A 15,132-nucleotide genomic window follows, 5' to 3' on the forward strand; every position below is an offset into this window, starting at 1 on the left:
ACATGGCAGCAACACAACATGGTAGCAGCACAAAACATTGTACAAACATTATTGGGCACAGACAACAGCACAAAGGCAAGAAGGTAGAAACAACAATACATCACACGAAGCAGCCACAACTGTCAGTAAGACTGTCCATGATTGAGTCTTTGAATGAAGAGATTTTTGCAGCTCATTCTGGTCACTAGCTGTAGCGAACTGAAAAGAGGAGTGAACCAAGGATGTGTGTGCTTTTGGGACCTTTAACAGAAGGTGACTGGCAGAACGGCTGTTGTATGTGGAGGATGAGGGCTGCAGTAGGTATCTCAGGGGGAGTGAGGCCTAAGAGAGTTGTATAAATAACCATCAACCAGTGGGTCCTGCGATAGGTATACAGAGATGACCAGTTTACAGAGGAGTATAGATTGCAGTGAAGTGTCCTACAAGGAGCATTGGTGGCAAATCTGATGGCCGTATGGTATCAAATCAAATTTATATATATAGCCCTTCGTACATCAGCTGATATCTCAAAGTGCTGTACAGAAACCCAGCCTAAAACCCCAAACAGTAAGCAATGCAGGTGTAGAAGCACGGTGGCTAGGAAAAACTCCCTAGAAAGGCCAAAACCTAGGAAGAAACCTAGAGAGGAACCAGGCTATGTGGGGTGGCCAGTCCTCTTCTGGCTGTGCCGGGTGGAAATTATAACAGAACATGGCCAAGATGTTGAAATGTTCATAAATGACCAGCATGGTCAAATAATAATAATCACTTGAAAAACAGTTGAAACTAGTGCAGCAGCACGGCCAGGTGGACTGGGGACAGCAAGGAGTCATCATGTCAGGTAGTCCTGAGGCATGGTCCTATGGCTCAGGTCCTCCGAGAGAGAGCAAGAAAGAAAGAGAGAATTAGAGAGAGCATACTTAAATTCACGTAGGACACCGGATAGGACAGGAGAAGTACTCAGATATAACAAACTGACCCTAGCCCCCCGACACATAAACTACTGCAGCATAAATACTGGAGGCTGAGACAGGAAGGGTCAGGAGACACATCTAGCACATCTAAAGAACATCTAGCCGCTCGAGAGCACCCTTACCTGCCAAACTATAAATGACGTCTCTGTAATCTAGCATGGGTAGGATGGTCATCTGCATCAGGATTAGTTTGGCAGCTGGGGTGAAAGAAGAGCAATTACCTTAGAGGAAGCCAAGTCTAGATTTAACCTTAGCCTGCAGCTTTGATATGTGTTGAGAGAAGGACAGTGTGCCGTCTAGCCATACTCCCAAGTACTTGTATGAGGTGACTACCTCAAGCTCTAAACCCTCAGAGGTAGTAATCACACTGGTGGGGAGAGGGGCATTCTTCTTACCAAACCACATGAACTTTGTTTTTGAGGTGTTCAGAACAAGGTTAAGGACAGAGAGCTTGTTGGAGACATCTAGCTGACACTGTCATCTACCGTTCAACAGTGTGATCAGAGACCTATTCTCAGTTAAAATATTATTAGAAATATTATTAGTTAATCATTCCATTCACTGGCAATGGATCAGCGTTCTCATCATGCCTCCTGGCAGTACTTGTTTCCAGGGAAGCCAATGGTCCAAAAATACTCCATAGTTCATACACACACACACACACACACTAGGCTCCCAGAATAGGTTATATTAGATACATGTTTTGCGCAAAGCAGCCAACTAAAGTAATGTAGTTAACTTCATCATGGGCGCAGTGGGAATTATATGTATATAATTTCTTACCCCTTACTTGCTGAAAGCCCCAGTTATCCCTGCCTGTACATGACATTGTTGAAAAACAAGTGAACAATGAATAAAGATCATACACAAACAATAGGCTCCTAGAATAGGTCATATTACATACACGTTTTGCTCAAAGCGGACAACTAAAGTTATGAGAGAGAGAGAGAGCAAGCATCTAATGATAGCCATCACTTCCAGCAGATCTCCTTGCTGAGGGTGGTGTTGATCATGCACTGCTTCTCGTGGGGTGAGCCTGATGTTCCACATGTCACACCCCATGTCTAAAACTCAGGCTCGATGTGCTGTAGTTTCACAACTGGATGCTTGTGCTCAGATCACACTGGCACAGGATGTCCATGCCCCGGATGGCCTGAGGGACTCCTGTTGGACTGAAAAGCAAAGAGACATTTGGATTAGTGGTGTTTTTTTCCAATGCCGTATCATCATCTTTATATGGACAGAAAATGTCATCTTTATCAGAACACAAATCCATCTTGGGCAATTGTTTGTTCTTATTTTCCAATCAACAGCTACTTCACTGATGAGTGGGTCTTGCAGGTTTACAAGTGCACAGCAAGTCTGCACCGGCACATTACTATCACAACGCTTGTAAATGGAGAAATGTTCACAGTGACTCGTGCAGACATCAAGCTCTGGATCAATAAGCCTTTGTCTGTGATACCATGTATCCAAACGTGATCTTCTCAAACCCCTACTGTCATGCAGGTGAATGAGGACCCAAAAGCGACTTGGCGAAAACAGAGTCTTTAATCCAGTAAAGTAAATCTACAATCATAAGACATAATTCCACTCGTAATGACGAGAACAGACTGGAGACTCGATCAAGAACTGCAGGTTGCCTCGGGAAGGCACTTGAACGTAGCAGACTCAGACACCTGCTCACCACGCAGCATCTGAGGGAAACACGACACGACAGGGCGATACACAGACACAGCACGGTGAACAATAGACAAGGATCCGACAGGGCAGAAACGGAAAACAAGGGGAGAAATAGGGACTCTAATCAGGGAAAAAGATAGGGAACAGGTGTGGGAAGACTAAATGATTGATTAGGGGAATAGGAACAGCTGGGAGCAGGAACGGAACGATAGAGAGAAGAGAGAGAGGAAGAGAGAGAGAAAAAGGGGAACGAACCTAAAAAGACCAGCAGGGGGAAAACGAACAGAGGGAAAAGCAAAATGACAAGACAATCTAAGACAAAACATGACACCTACTTCTGGACAATGGCTTTGTCCGACACAGATCCTGGATACAGATCGCTGCAGTATGTTACAACCACATTAGTTGCAACTCTGAGGGGTAGCGTGAAGGAGTGCATTGAACGATACATAGAGTAGGATTGCTTCTGCAGATCCATCTGACTTGGAGTAGAAACATCTATGTCAGTACAGTCAATGACCATCCTGCAGTTTCTGCTGGGCCCATGAAAAGATGCAGTCAAGAACATTTGGTTAAGAACATTTGGTTAATCTCCTGATGGAACAGTCTTCATGATGCTAATGAAAAAATGCTTGTGGATCACGTGAATGAAAGTGATGCTAATATTTCTGACAGTGCTTGCACTATAATGGAATAGTTGAGAAGGTGCCAGTTGGTGTAGCTGTGACACAGCTTCATAAGTGCCATAAACACTTGATCCTCAAGTGACAGCACCTCAACCCTCCACTTGGCAAAGTAGGCAACGCAGTCCTTGTAATGTTCCAAATATTCAAGAATGATAATGAGTGGCCTCCCGGGTGGCGCAGTGGTTAAGGGTGCTGTACTGCAGTGCCAGCTGTGCCATCACAGCTGACTCTGGGTTTGCGCCCAGGCTCTGTCATAACTGGCCGTGACTGGGAGGTCCATGGGGTGACGCACAATTGGCCTAGCGTCGTCCGGGTTAAGGAGGGCTTGGTCGGTAGGGATGTCCTTGTCTCATCGCGCACCAGTGACTCCAGTGGCGGGTTGGGCGCAGTGCGCGCTAACCAAGGTTGCCAGGTGCACGGTGTTTCCTCCGACACATTGGTGCGGCTGGCTTCCGGGTTGGATGCGCGCTGTGTTAAGAAGCAGTGCGGCTAGGTTGGGTTGTGTATCGGAGGACGCATGACTTTCAACCTTTGTCTCTCCCAAGCCCGTACGGGAGTTGTAGCAATGAGACAAGATAGTAGCTACTACAACAATTGGACACCATGAAATTGGGGGGAAAAAGGGGTTAAAAAAACCCAATATTGAACATGTCTTTTTCTGGAAGTACTTTATCAGACAGCTGTGATGCTGAATATCTGTTGCGGGTATACAGCTGTATAACCTTCAACTATGCTAATGTTTCCTCAAGATGCACTTCCGTGACAACATTCTGCAACTATGGAGACAGCAGCCTCCCACATTCTTCAGCGGCCGAGAAGCCTGGAACTTCAACGTCTGCTATGGTGGATGTGTGGATCTTCCTCTTCTGCATTGGTGGATGAACTACCTTTTCTGGTAAATAGAGGGCCATTTCTTTTCCCAATGGAAAATGGCAACTGCAGTGTTGTCACTGGGTTTCTGGTTCTGCCCGTCTGAAAGACAAGAAAATTGTTAATTTTAAAGCTAGCTAGGTTGATTACTAAAATGGTAAGATCTATATTTAAATATCATAACCCACAGACTTGACTACAGTAACAGTAAAATAGACTGGACTTTGGTCTATCTGCAAACCTAAACCCCTACTATGTGGGGTTAAGGGAGCTGTACTGCAGCGCCAGCTGTGCCACCAGAGACTCTGGGTTCGCGCCCAGGCTCTGTCGTAACCTGCTGCGACCGGGAAGTCCGTGGGGCGATGCACAATTGGCCTAGCGTCGTCCGGGTTAGGGAGGGCTTGGCCGGTAGGGATATCCTTGTCTCATCGCGCACCAGCGACTCCTGTGGCGGGCCGGGCGCAGTGCACGCTAATCAAGGTTGCCAGGTGCACAGTGATTCCTCCGACACATTGGTGCGGCTGGCTTCCGGGTTGGATGCGCGCTGTGTTAAGAAGCAGTGCGGGCCGGGCGCAGTGCACGCTAACCAAGGTTGCCAGGTGCACAGTGTTTCCTCCGACACATTGGTGCGGCTTGGTTGGGTTGTGCATCGGAGGACGCATGACTTTCAACCTTCGTCTCTCCCGAGCGTGTACGGGAGTTGTAGCGATGAGACAAGATAGTAGCTACTAACAATTGGATAATACGAAATTGGGGGGAAAATGGTGTAAAAATTATTATTTTTTTTTTTTATTTAAAGGTAAGACCCAAGTGCAGATTGTGTGAAGTAACCATGTTTATTGTAACAACAGGGGCAGGATGACGAGAGAAAAGAATAGGCTTGGAAAAGACATGCGCTGAGAGAACAAACGCTGGTAAACTTGACAAACAAGACAAACTGGCACACACAGACAGAAAACACAGGCATAAATACCCAGAGGATAAGTGGGGAAGATGGGCGACACCTGGAGGGGGTGTTGATTTAGTTATATAAATTGATCTATAATAGTGCTTTGATCCGCAATGCTTTATGCTAGAAACAAGCTCTATGATACCCTGGGAAAGACGTGACTCCAATGGATATTGGGATATCATTGTTTAATTTCTTTGACTATCAAATTGAGGTGCAACAGAAGATGAAAACTTTTCTTGGGAAAATAATTAAAGCTAATTTTCTGTCACTATCAAATTGATTATATTCAAATAGGGATAGTTTCTATTAACTTTCTTCCTAGTGCAACAGAAGATGTTTAAAATGTTTAATAAAGGCCAAAAATATGATGATAGAATCCTATTCTTTTCACCCCTATTCTTGTCCAAGGTGGTCTGCGAACCCACAACCTTCTGGCCTGCAGCCCTGTGCACTACCAAAATTCCCACATTGCCATGTAATTCTTACAGGACGAAGAACAGTTTCTAAAACTGCATATCTAAGGCTCTGGTCTCTCCAAGAAGTGAGGGTAAACGGTAGTCATGTTCTCTGCTAACCACTGTTTTAATTATTATTTTGGTTGTAGGGGAGGGCCACTTGTTTTGTTTTTTTAAGTGTTCAGGGATAGTTTAGGTAAAATATATTTTGCTGAAGGGAGTGCCATCCATTTTCATTTCAGAGATCCTATTTTATCCATGTAACACTTTTTTTTTTACTTCTTTTTTTTTTAACTTCCACTCCCTTAGCTTTTGCCGAAGCTGCAGTTATTCTTCCCTAGGTCCACACAAAATCATAAAATACAACAAGCAACAAAACACTGATGCGCAGGTAGAAATTGAAAATACAACGATATACAAACAATACAACCAAAGAATAATTTGTGTAGATTGTGTGTGTTCGAGTCTGATTGTGTGTGTTTCATTTCACAGTCCAATTGTTTTATAAAAAAAGGTCCTTTTTCTGTTTGCTTAAGTAATTGGAGATGGAAGGGAGTTCCAAGCGATCATGTATGTTATTTGATTATCTAGAAAATCTGGAATTTCCATCACAGTAATATTTCTCATAACTCGAAGAGAAGCAGTTAATCTCTTGTCAATCCTCAACCAGTGGAGACTGGCATGCATATTGTTGATTTTTGTTCCATATGTCAAATAAAATACAAGTATATTTGTCACATGCTTCGTAAACAGCAGGTGTAGACTAACAGGGAAATGCTTACTTACGGACACTTCCCAATAATAAATAGACAATGAGCAACGATAGCTTGGCTATATACAGTACGTGGGATACCAGTACCGAGTCGATGTGCAGGGGTAGAAGGAAATTGAGGTAGATACAGTACATATATGTAGGGGTAAAGTGACTAGGCTACCGGATAGATAATATATTGACAGTAGCAGCAGCATATGTGATTAGTGTGTGTGTGTGTGTGGCAAATGTGTGCCTGTTTGTATGTGTTATGTGTTGGAGTGTCAGTGTAAGTACACTACATGGCTAAAAGTATGTGGACACCTTCTCGTCGAACATCTCATTCCAAAATCATGGGTATTAATATGGAGTTGGTCCCCCTTTGCTGCTATAACAGCCTCCACTCTTCTGGGAAGGCTTTCCACTAGATGTTGGAACATTGCTGCGGGGACTTCCATTCAGCTACAAGAGCATTAATGAGGTCAGCAGTGCTTCATTGGTAAATCAGAGGGGCCGGAACAAAAAAGTGAGGGGAGCCGCTACCCAAAACCCCGGATAAACCTCCAGTAGTAGTTGGCAAACATTATAAACCGCTGCATCTCCTTTACCATGGTTGGAGTCGGCCAATTACGCACGGCTGAAATGCAGTCATTCTCCATCTCCACCCCTGATGCGGAAAAGCAGTAACCTTGGAAGGAGACGGACTGTTGGAAGAACAGACATTTCTCCGGCTTGATGTACAGTGGGGCAAAAAAGTATTTAGTCAGCCACCAATTGTGCAAGTTCTCCCACTTAAAAAGATGAGAGAGGCCTGTAATTTTCATCATAGGTACACTTCAACTATGACAGACAAAGTGAGAAGGGAAAAAAATCCAGAAAATCACATTGTAGGATTTTTAATGAATTTATTTGCAAATTATGGTGGAAAATAAGTATTTGGTCACCTACAAACAAGCAAAATTTCTGGCTCTCACAGAGCTGTAACTTCTTCTTTAAGAGGCTCCCCTGTCCTTCACTCGTTACCTGTACATGTAGAAATGGTTAAAGTGACTATGCATATATGAGGAACAGAGTAGCAGTAGTGTAAAAGAGAGGTTGGCGGGTGGTGGGAGGCGGGACACAATGCAGATAGCCCGGTTAGCCAATGTGCGGGAGCACTGGTTGGTCGGCCCAATTGAGGTAGTATGTACATGAATGTATAGTTAAAGTGACTATGCATATATGATAAACAGAGAGTAGCAGCAGCGTAAAAAGAGGGTTTGGGGGGGGCACATTGCAAATTGTCTGGGTAGCCATTTGATTACCTGTTTAGGAGTCTTATGGCTTGGGGGTTAAAACTGTTGAGAAACCTTTTTAATCCTAGACTTGGCACTCCGGTACCGCTTGCCATGCGGTAGTAGAGAGAACAGTCTATGTCTGGGGCCTTTGACAATTTTTAGGGCATTCCTCTGACACTGCCTGATGTAGAGGTCCTGGATGGCAGGCTGCTTAGCCCCAGTGATGTACTGGGCCGAGCAATTGCCGATGTTGCAGATGTAGAACCTTTTGAGGATCTCAGGACCCATGCCAAATCTTTTGAGTTTCCTGAGAGGGAATAGGATTTGTCGTGCCCTCTTCATGACTGTCTTGGTGTGTTTGAACCATTCTAGTTTGTTGTTGATGTGGACACCTAGGAACTTGAAGCTCTCAACCTGCTCCACTACAGCCCCGTCGATGAGAATTGGGGCGTGCTCAGTTCTTCTTTTCCTGTAATCCACAATTACCTCCTTAGTCTTGGTTACATTGAGGGATAGGTTGTTATTCTGGCACCACAAGGCCAGGTCTCTGACCTCTCCCTATAGGCTGTCGCGTCGTTGTCTGTGATCAGGCCTACCAATGTTGTGTCGTCTGCAAACTTAATGAAGGTTTTGGAGTCGTGCCTGGCCATGCAGTCGTGGTTGAACAGGAAGTACAGGAGTGGACTGAGCACACATCCCTGTGGAGCTCCAGTGTTGAGGATCAGCGTGGCAGATGTATTGCTACCTACCCTCACCACCTGGGGGCGGCACGTGAGGAAGTCCAGGATCCAGTTGCAGAGGGAGGTGTTTAGTCCCAGGATCCTTAGCTTAGTGATGAGCTTTGAGGGTACTATGGTGTTGAACGCTGAGCTGTAGTCAATGAATAGCATTCTCACATAAGTGTTCCTTTTGTCCAGGTGGGAAAGGGCAGTGTGGAGTGCAATAGAGATTGCATCATACTATTTGAGTGTATGTAAACTTCTGACCCACTGGGAATGTGATAAAAGAAATAAAAGCTGAAGTAAATCATTCTCTCTACTATTATTCTGACATTTCACATTCTTAAAATAAAGTTGGGAACCTAACTGACCTAAGACAGGGAACTTTTACTCGGAATAAATGTCAGGATTTGTGAACAACTGAGTTTAAATGTATTTGGCTAAGGTATATGTAAACTTCCGATTTCAACTGTATATATTGTATTGAGACCCAATCACTGGACACTTCCAAAGGCTTTAGATATAAGGGCAGGTGTCTTTTACTTTAAAAACAAAAATACAATTTTTTCATGATTATTGTAGTCATTAATAGTCCCTATTATCACTTTACACCTTTTTTAGTTTGTTGTAATGCTCCATTTAAGAAAACAAAACCTTCCTACAATGACACCACATTCAGGAAGTGTCTTTGTTTTCTTGGTGGGAAAACAATGATGCAAAGCTAAATAAATATAAACACCCCATTTGTATCTATTTGTCCATGTTTCATGTTGTTAGTCTGTATGTCCCACTCGTGAGCTAAATTATAGAGATCTGAATGAATGAAATATTCTTATTAAATACTTTTTTCTTTACATAGTTGAATGTGCTGACAACAAAATCACACAAAAATGATCAATGGAAATCAAATGTATCAACCCATGCAGGTCTGGATTTGGAGTCACACTCAATATTAAAGTGGAAAACCACACTACAGGCTGATCCAACTTTGATGTAAGGTCCTTAAAACAAGTAAAAATGAGGTTCAGTAGTGTGTGTGGCCTCCACATGCCTGTATGACCTCCCTACAACGCCTGTGCATGCTCCTGATGAGGTGGCGGATGGTCTCCTGAGGGATCTCCTCCCAGACCTGGACTAAAGCATCCGCCAACTCCTGGACAGTCTGTGGTGCAACAGACTGTCCAGGATGGTGGATGGAGCGAGACATGATGTCCCAGATGTGCTCAATTGGATTCAGGTCTGGGGAACGGGCGGGCTAGTCCATAGCATCAATGCCTTCCTCTTGCAGGAACTGCTGACACACTCCAGCCACATGAGGTCTAGTATTGTCTTGCATTAGGAGGAACCCAGGGCCAACCGCACCAGCAAATGGTCTCACAAGGGGTATGAGGATCTCATCTCGGTACCTAATGGCAGTCAGGCTACCTCTGGTGAGCACATGGAGGGCTGTGCGGCCCCCCAAAGAAATGCCACCCCACACCATGACTGACCCACCGCCAAACCGGTCATGCTGGTTGTGCTAATGTTCTCTGGGAACTCTGTCAGAACATGTGGATAGGTTAACAAGCCAACCAGCACTTCCCCTGGCTAGCTGAGGTCATGACTTCATGAATTTAAAATGTTAATATCTTCGTCTGTTTATTTTTTATTTTTTATTTCACCTTTATTTAACCAGGTAGGCTAGTTGAGAACAGGTTCTCATTTGCAACTGCGACCTGGCCAAGATAAAGCATAGCAGTGTGAACAGACAACACAGAGTTACACACGGAGTAAACAATTAACAAGTCAATAACACAGTAGAGAAAAAAGGGGAGTCTATATACAATGTGTGCAAAAGGCATGAGGAGGTAGGCGAATAATTACAATATTGCAGATTAACACTGGAGTGATAAATGATCAGATGATCATGTACAGGTAGAGATATTCTTGTGCAAAAGAGCAGAAAAGTAAATAAATAAAAACTGTGGGGATGAGGTAGGTGAAAATGGGTGGCTATTTACCAATAGATTATGTACAGCTGCAGCGATCGGTTAGCTGCTCAGATAGCTGATGTTTGAAGTTGGTGAGGGAGATAAAAGTCTCCAACTTCAGCGATTTTTGCAATTCGTTCCAGTCACAGGCAGCAGAGTACTGGAACGAAAGGCTGATGGGATGATCAATGAGGTACACCTGCTGGAGCGCGTGCTACGGATGGGTGTTGCCATCGTGATCAGTGAGCTGAGATAAGGCGGAGCTTTGCCTAGCATGGCCTTGTAGATGACCTGGAGCCAGTGGGTCTGGCGACGAATATGTAGTGAGGGCCAGCCGACTAGAGCATACAAGTCGCAGTGGTGGGTAGTATAAGGTGCTTTAGTGACAAAACGGATGGCACTGTGATAAACTGCATCCAGTTTGCTGAGAAGAGTGTTGGAAGCAATTTTGTAGATGACATCGCCGAAGTCGAGGATCGGTAGGATAGTCAGTTTTACTAGGGTAAGCTTGGCAGCGTGAGTGAAGGAGGATTTGTTGCGGAATAGAAAGCCGACTCTTGATTTGATTTTCGATTGGAGATGTTTGATATGGGTCTGGAAGGAGAGTTTGCATCCCTAGGTACTTATAGGTGTCCACATATTCAAGGTCGGAACCATCCAGTGTGGTGATTCTGATGTCTGTGAGTGATAGAAGAAGAAAAAAAATGGCCTCGTGACAATAAATTGAATAATTCAATGGATGTGTTGTACACAAAGTTGATGACTAAAGTGTTACTAGGAATTATCAAATTTGACTTCTCTATGGGGTTGTCAATGGGAATTGTCTTTCTCGGACATGATTCAGTTAAACTGCAGTTGTCATGCAGGTGAATGAGGACCCAAAAGCGACTTGGCGAAAACAGAGTCTTTAATCCAGTAAAGTAAAATACAATCAAAAAACACAACTTTCACTCGAAATGACGAGAACCGACTGGAGACTCGATCTTGAACAGCCGGTTGCCTCGGGAAGGCACTTGAACCAAACTGACTCTGACACCTGCTCACCACGCAGCATCTGAGGGAAACACGACACGACAGGGCGATACACAAACACAGCACGGTGAATTCTAGACAAGGATCCGACAGGGCAGGAACGGAAAACAAGGAGAGAAATAGGGACTCTAATCAGGGAAAAGGATCGGGAACAGGTGTGGGAAGACTAAATGATTGATTAGGGGAATAGGAACAGCTGGGAGCAGGAACGGAACGATAGAGAGAAGAGAGAGCGGGAGAGTGAGAGAGGGAGGGGGAGAGAGAGGGATAGAAAGAGGGAAAGAACCTAATAAGACCAGCAGAGGGAAACGAATAGAAGGGGAAGCACAGGGACAAGACATGATAATCAATGACAAAACATGACAGCAGTACACAATCAATACTGTAGGTGCAGTCAAAACTGTGCTTCCAGACTGGAACCCTGGCCCCATGGGTTCCACCCATTATCTTACATCTGATAGTGTGTTGATTCCGCCTGCCCTGATCTTTCTCATGTCTCGCAAAGTAATGGGAGAGATCAAAAGTAGTCCGGCTACAATGGGCTGCTTTAGCATTCTGAAAATATAACCTAGGTGACATTGTCTGCTGAACCTCATTTCTGCCTCAAAGCTGTCCAAATTAATCCACGCTAAAAAAAATACATATGTCAATAATGTTGATGGTTTTTTGGGGTGAGGAAGCCTTAGTTGCCTCATTTCACATCTAGCTAAGGACGCTGCTACATGCTTCTATATCTGCATTGCTTACTATTTGGGGCTTTAGGCTGGGTTTCTGTATAACACGTTGTGACAGCTGCTGATATAAAAAGGGCTTCATAAATTAATTTGCTTGCTTGATTGAACACTTTATTTGATTTGATTGTTGGGCTTCAATTAGCAGTATTATTGAGGTTTGTCAGGATTTGGCCAGGGTTGTTCCGGTTTTGGTCACTAGATGCCCCCATTGTGCTTTTTGACCCTTTTGTTTTCCCTTGTTCCCAGTTATTATTTGCACCTGTGCCTCGTTTCCCTTGATTGCATTTAAACCCTTAGTTTTCCACAGTTCTTTGCTCTGTGTTTGAATGTTGCCACACAGCCCCAGTGATGCTGTGAACATTTGTTGCTCCAGTCGGACTCGCTTGTGGTACTCTGTTTTTGTTTATTTATTTTTGATTATCTTTTGAGGCTTTTTTCTGCTGTACCTACCACTTTGTGGATTTACCTTTTTGACTTGGAGGATTACCTTTGTTCTCTTGGAATTACTTTTGACGTTGTGGATTTATATTTTTGCCTGAAGAACTTTCCTTTTACTTTATTAAAACACCGTCTCAAGTACTGCTGTGTCTGCCTCATCTTCTGGGTTCTGCCGACTATTCGTGGCTCAGTTTGCTAAGTGACTGTTTCTCATACCGGAGACCCGGGTTCGTAACCGGGTCCTGACAAGGCTAGTACAAATCTGTCCAGCAGCTGAGCCAATCACTGAAATCATCTTTGACTGAAACAATCCTGCTCACCAACCAGCAACAGTGCCTTGCAAAAGTATTCATCCCCCTTGGTGTTTTTCCTATTTTGTTGCATTACAACCTGTAATGTAAATGGATTTTTAATTTGGATTTCATGTAATGGACATACACAAAATGGTCTAAATTGGTGAAGTGAATTATAAAAAAAGCTTGATTAAAAAATGTCATAAACAGAAGTGGTGCGTGCATATGTATTCACCCCCTTAGCTATGAAGCCCCTAAAGAAGATCTGGTTTGACCAATTACCTTCAGAAGTCACATAATTAGTTATATAAAGTCCACCTGTGTGAAAGTGTCACATGATCTGTCACATGATCTCAGTATATATACACCTGTTCTGAAAGGCACTAAGCAAAGGGAACCACCAAGCGAGCTGCACCATGAAGACCAAGGAGCTCTCCAAACAGGCCAGGGACAAAGTTGTGGAGAAGTAAAGATCAGGGTTGGGTTATAAAATATCTGAAACTTTGAACATCCCACGGAGCAACATTAAATCCTTTAGCAACATTAAATCCAAGAGAGGGCCGCCCACCAAAACTCACAGATCAGGCAAGGAGGGCATTAATCAAAGAGGCAACAAAGAGACCAACGATAACCCTGAAGGAGCTGCAATGCTACACAGCAGAGATTGGATTATTTATCCATAGGACACCACTTTAAGCCGTATTGACCGCACAGCTGGGCTTTATGGAGGAGTGGCCAGAAAAAAAGCCATTGCTTCTATAAACAAAATAAGCAACATGTTTGGTGTTCGCCAAAAGGCATGTGGGAGTCTCCCCAAACATATGGAAGAAGGTACTCTGGTCAGATGAGACTAAAATTGAGCTTTTTGGCCATCAAGGAAAATGCTGTCTGGCGCAAACCCAACACCTCTCATCACCCCGAGAACACCATCCCCACAGTGAAGCATGGTGGTGGCAGCATCATGCTGTGGGGATGTTTTTCATTGGCAGGGACTGGGAAACCGGTCATAATTGAAGGAATAATGGATGATGCTATATACAGGGAAATTCTTGGGGGAAACCTGTTTCAGTCTCCCAGAGATTTGAGGTTCACCTTCCAACAGGACAATGACCTCTAAGCATACTGCTAAAGCAACAGTTGAGTGGTTTAAGGAGAAACATTTAAATGTATTGGAGTGGCCTAGTCAAAGCCCAGACATCAATCCAATTGAGAATTTTTGGTGTGACTTACAGATTGCTGTATACCAGGGGAACCCATCCAACTTGAAGGAGCTCGAGCAGTTTTGCCTTAAAGATTGGGCAAAACGGTCAGAGACTAAAACGTGAGCTTGTTTTGCCCAGTTTTCTTTATTTTTTACATTTGATTCACTTCTACATAAAATGATTATTATTCATTTTTTTTATTTTAAAGCTATGTAAACTTTTTATTTTTGGTCCAGTGGAAGGTCGGTCTGTGGTCGGTCTATGAGAGGGGTGGAGAAATACAACCAATCTCTTGACTGTTTACAGGAACAATGGTGAGGTGTTTGCTCTGTCCTTGTACGAAATAGATTGCCCTTTAACCTTCGTAGCCTTCTGCCTGGTGTGTTTAACTTGTCTAAAGTTTGGTATCCTTAAAGCTATTTTTTTTTATGTATTATTTGTATTTTTTCTAGTTGAGTATATTATTTAGATTGGTGTGTGTGTGTGTGTGTGTGTGTGTGTGTGTGTGTGTGTGTGTGTGTGTGTGTGTGTGTGTGTGTGTGTGTGTGTGTGTGTGTGTGTGTGTGTGTGTGTGTGTGTGTGTGTGTGTGTAAAACTTAATGAACAGAGTTTTCAAAAGAATAGGCCAAAATCCCAGAGACATGCTGCTGTAATTGTTGCAAAAGGTGTTTCAACAAAATATTGACCTTGTGAGGGTGAATAGTTATGCACGCTCAAGTTTTCAGTTTTTTTGTCTTATTTCTTGTTTGTGTCACACAAAAAAAATATTTTGCATCTTCAAAGTGGTAGGCATGTTGTGTAAGTAAAATGATACAAAACCCACAAAAATCTATTTTCATTCCAGGTTGTAAGGCAAAACAATAGGAAAAATGCCAAGTAGGGTGAATACTTTCGCAATTCACTGTACCTATTTAAGGCTGCACACACTGCTGAATCTTTCAACAGAAGCTAGTAAGCTACTGTAGCTAGTAGTGCTAATGCTTACTTTATTAGGAGTTTTCATGGAGCAGCTGTTCTTCTTCCACGAGTCATTGCAGTAGCCTGTGTTCAGCTGGCCCAACGATACAATCGCGGAGAAACATACTGATCCACGGACTTATCTGATGTCCGAAAGGCA

At 43.6% G+C, this 15,132-nt stretch overlaps 1 protein-coding gene across 1 annotated transcript in view; it reads right to left on the reverse strand.

The window, feature by feature from the left end:
* Window positions 1-15,132, reverse strand: part of ric8b (RIC8 guanine nucleotide exchange factor B) — a 42,338-nt gene extending 27,206 nt beyond the window's left edge. Inside the window, exon 1 of the mRNA XM_046310181.1 lies at window positions 15,001-15,132. Coding sequence (XP_046166137.1) covers window positions 15,001-15,018 — 18 coding nt within the window. The 5' untranslated portion in view covers window positions 15,019-15,132. The remainder of the gene's footprint in view (window positions 1-15,000) is intronic.

Source organism: Oncorhynchus gorbuscha, linkage group LG02, assembly GCF_021184085.1.
Source record: "Oncorhynchus gorbuscha isolate QuinsamMale2020 ecotype Even-year linkage group LG02, OgorEven_v1.0, whole genome shotgun sequence".
NCBI classification, from domain to species: Eukaryota; Metazoa; Chordata; class Actinopteri; order Salmoniformes; family Salmonidae; genus Oncorhynchus; species Oncorhynchus gorbuscha.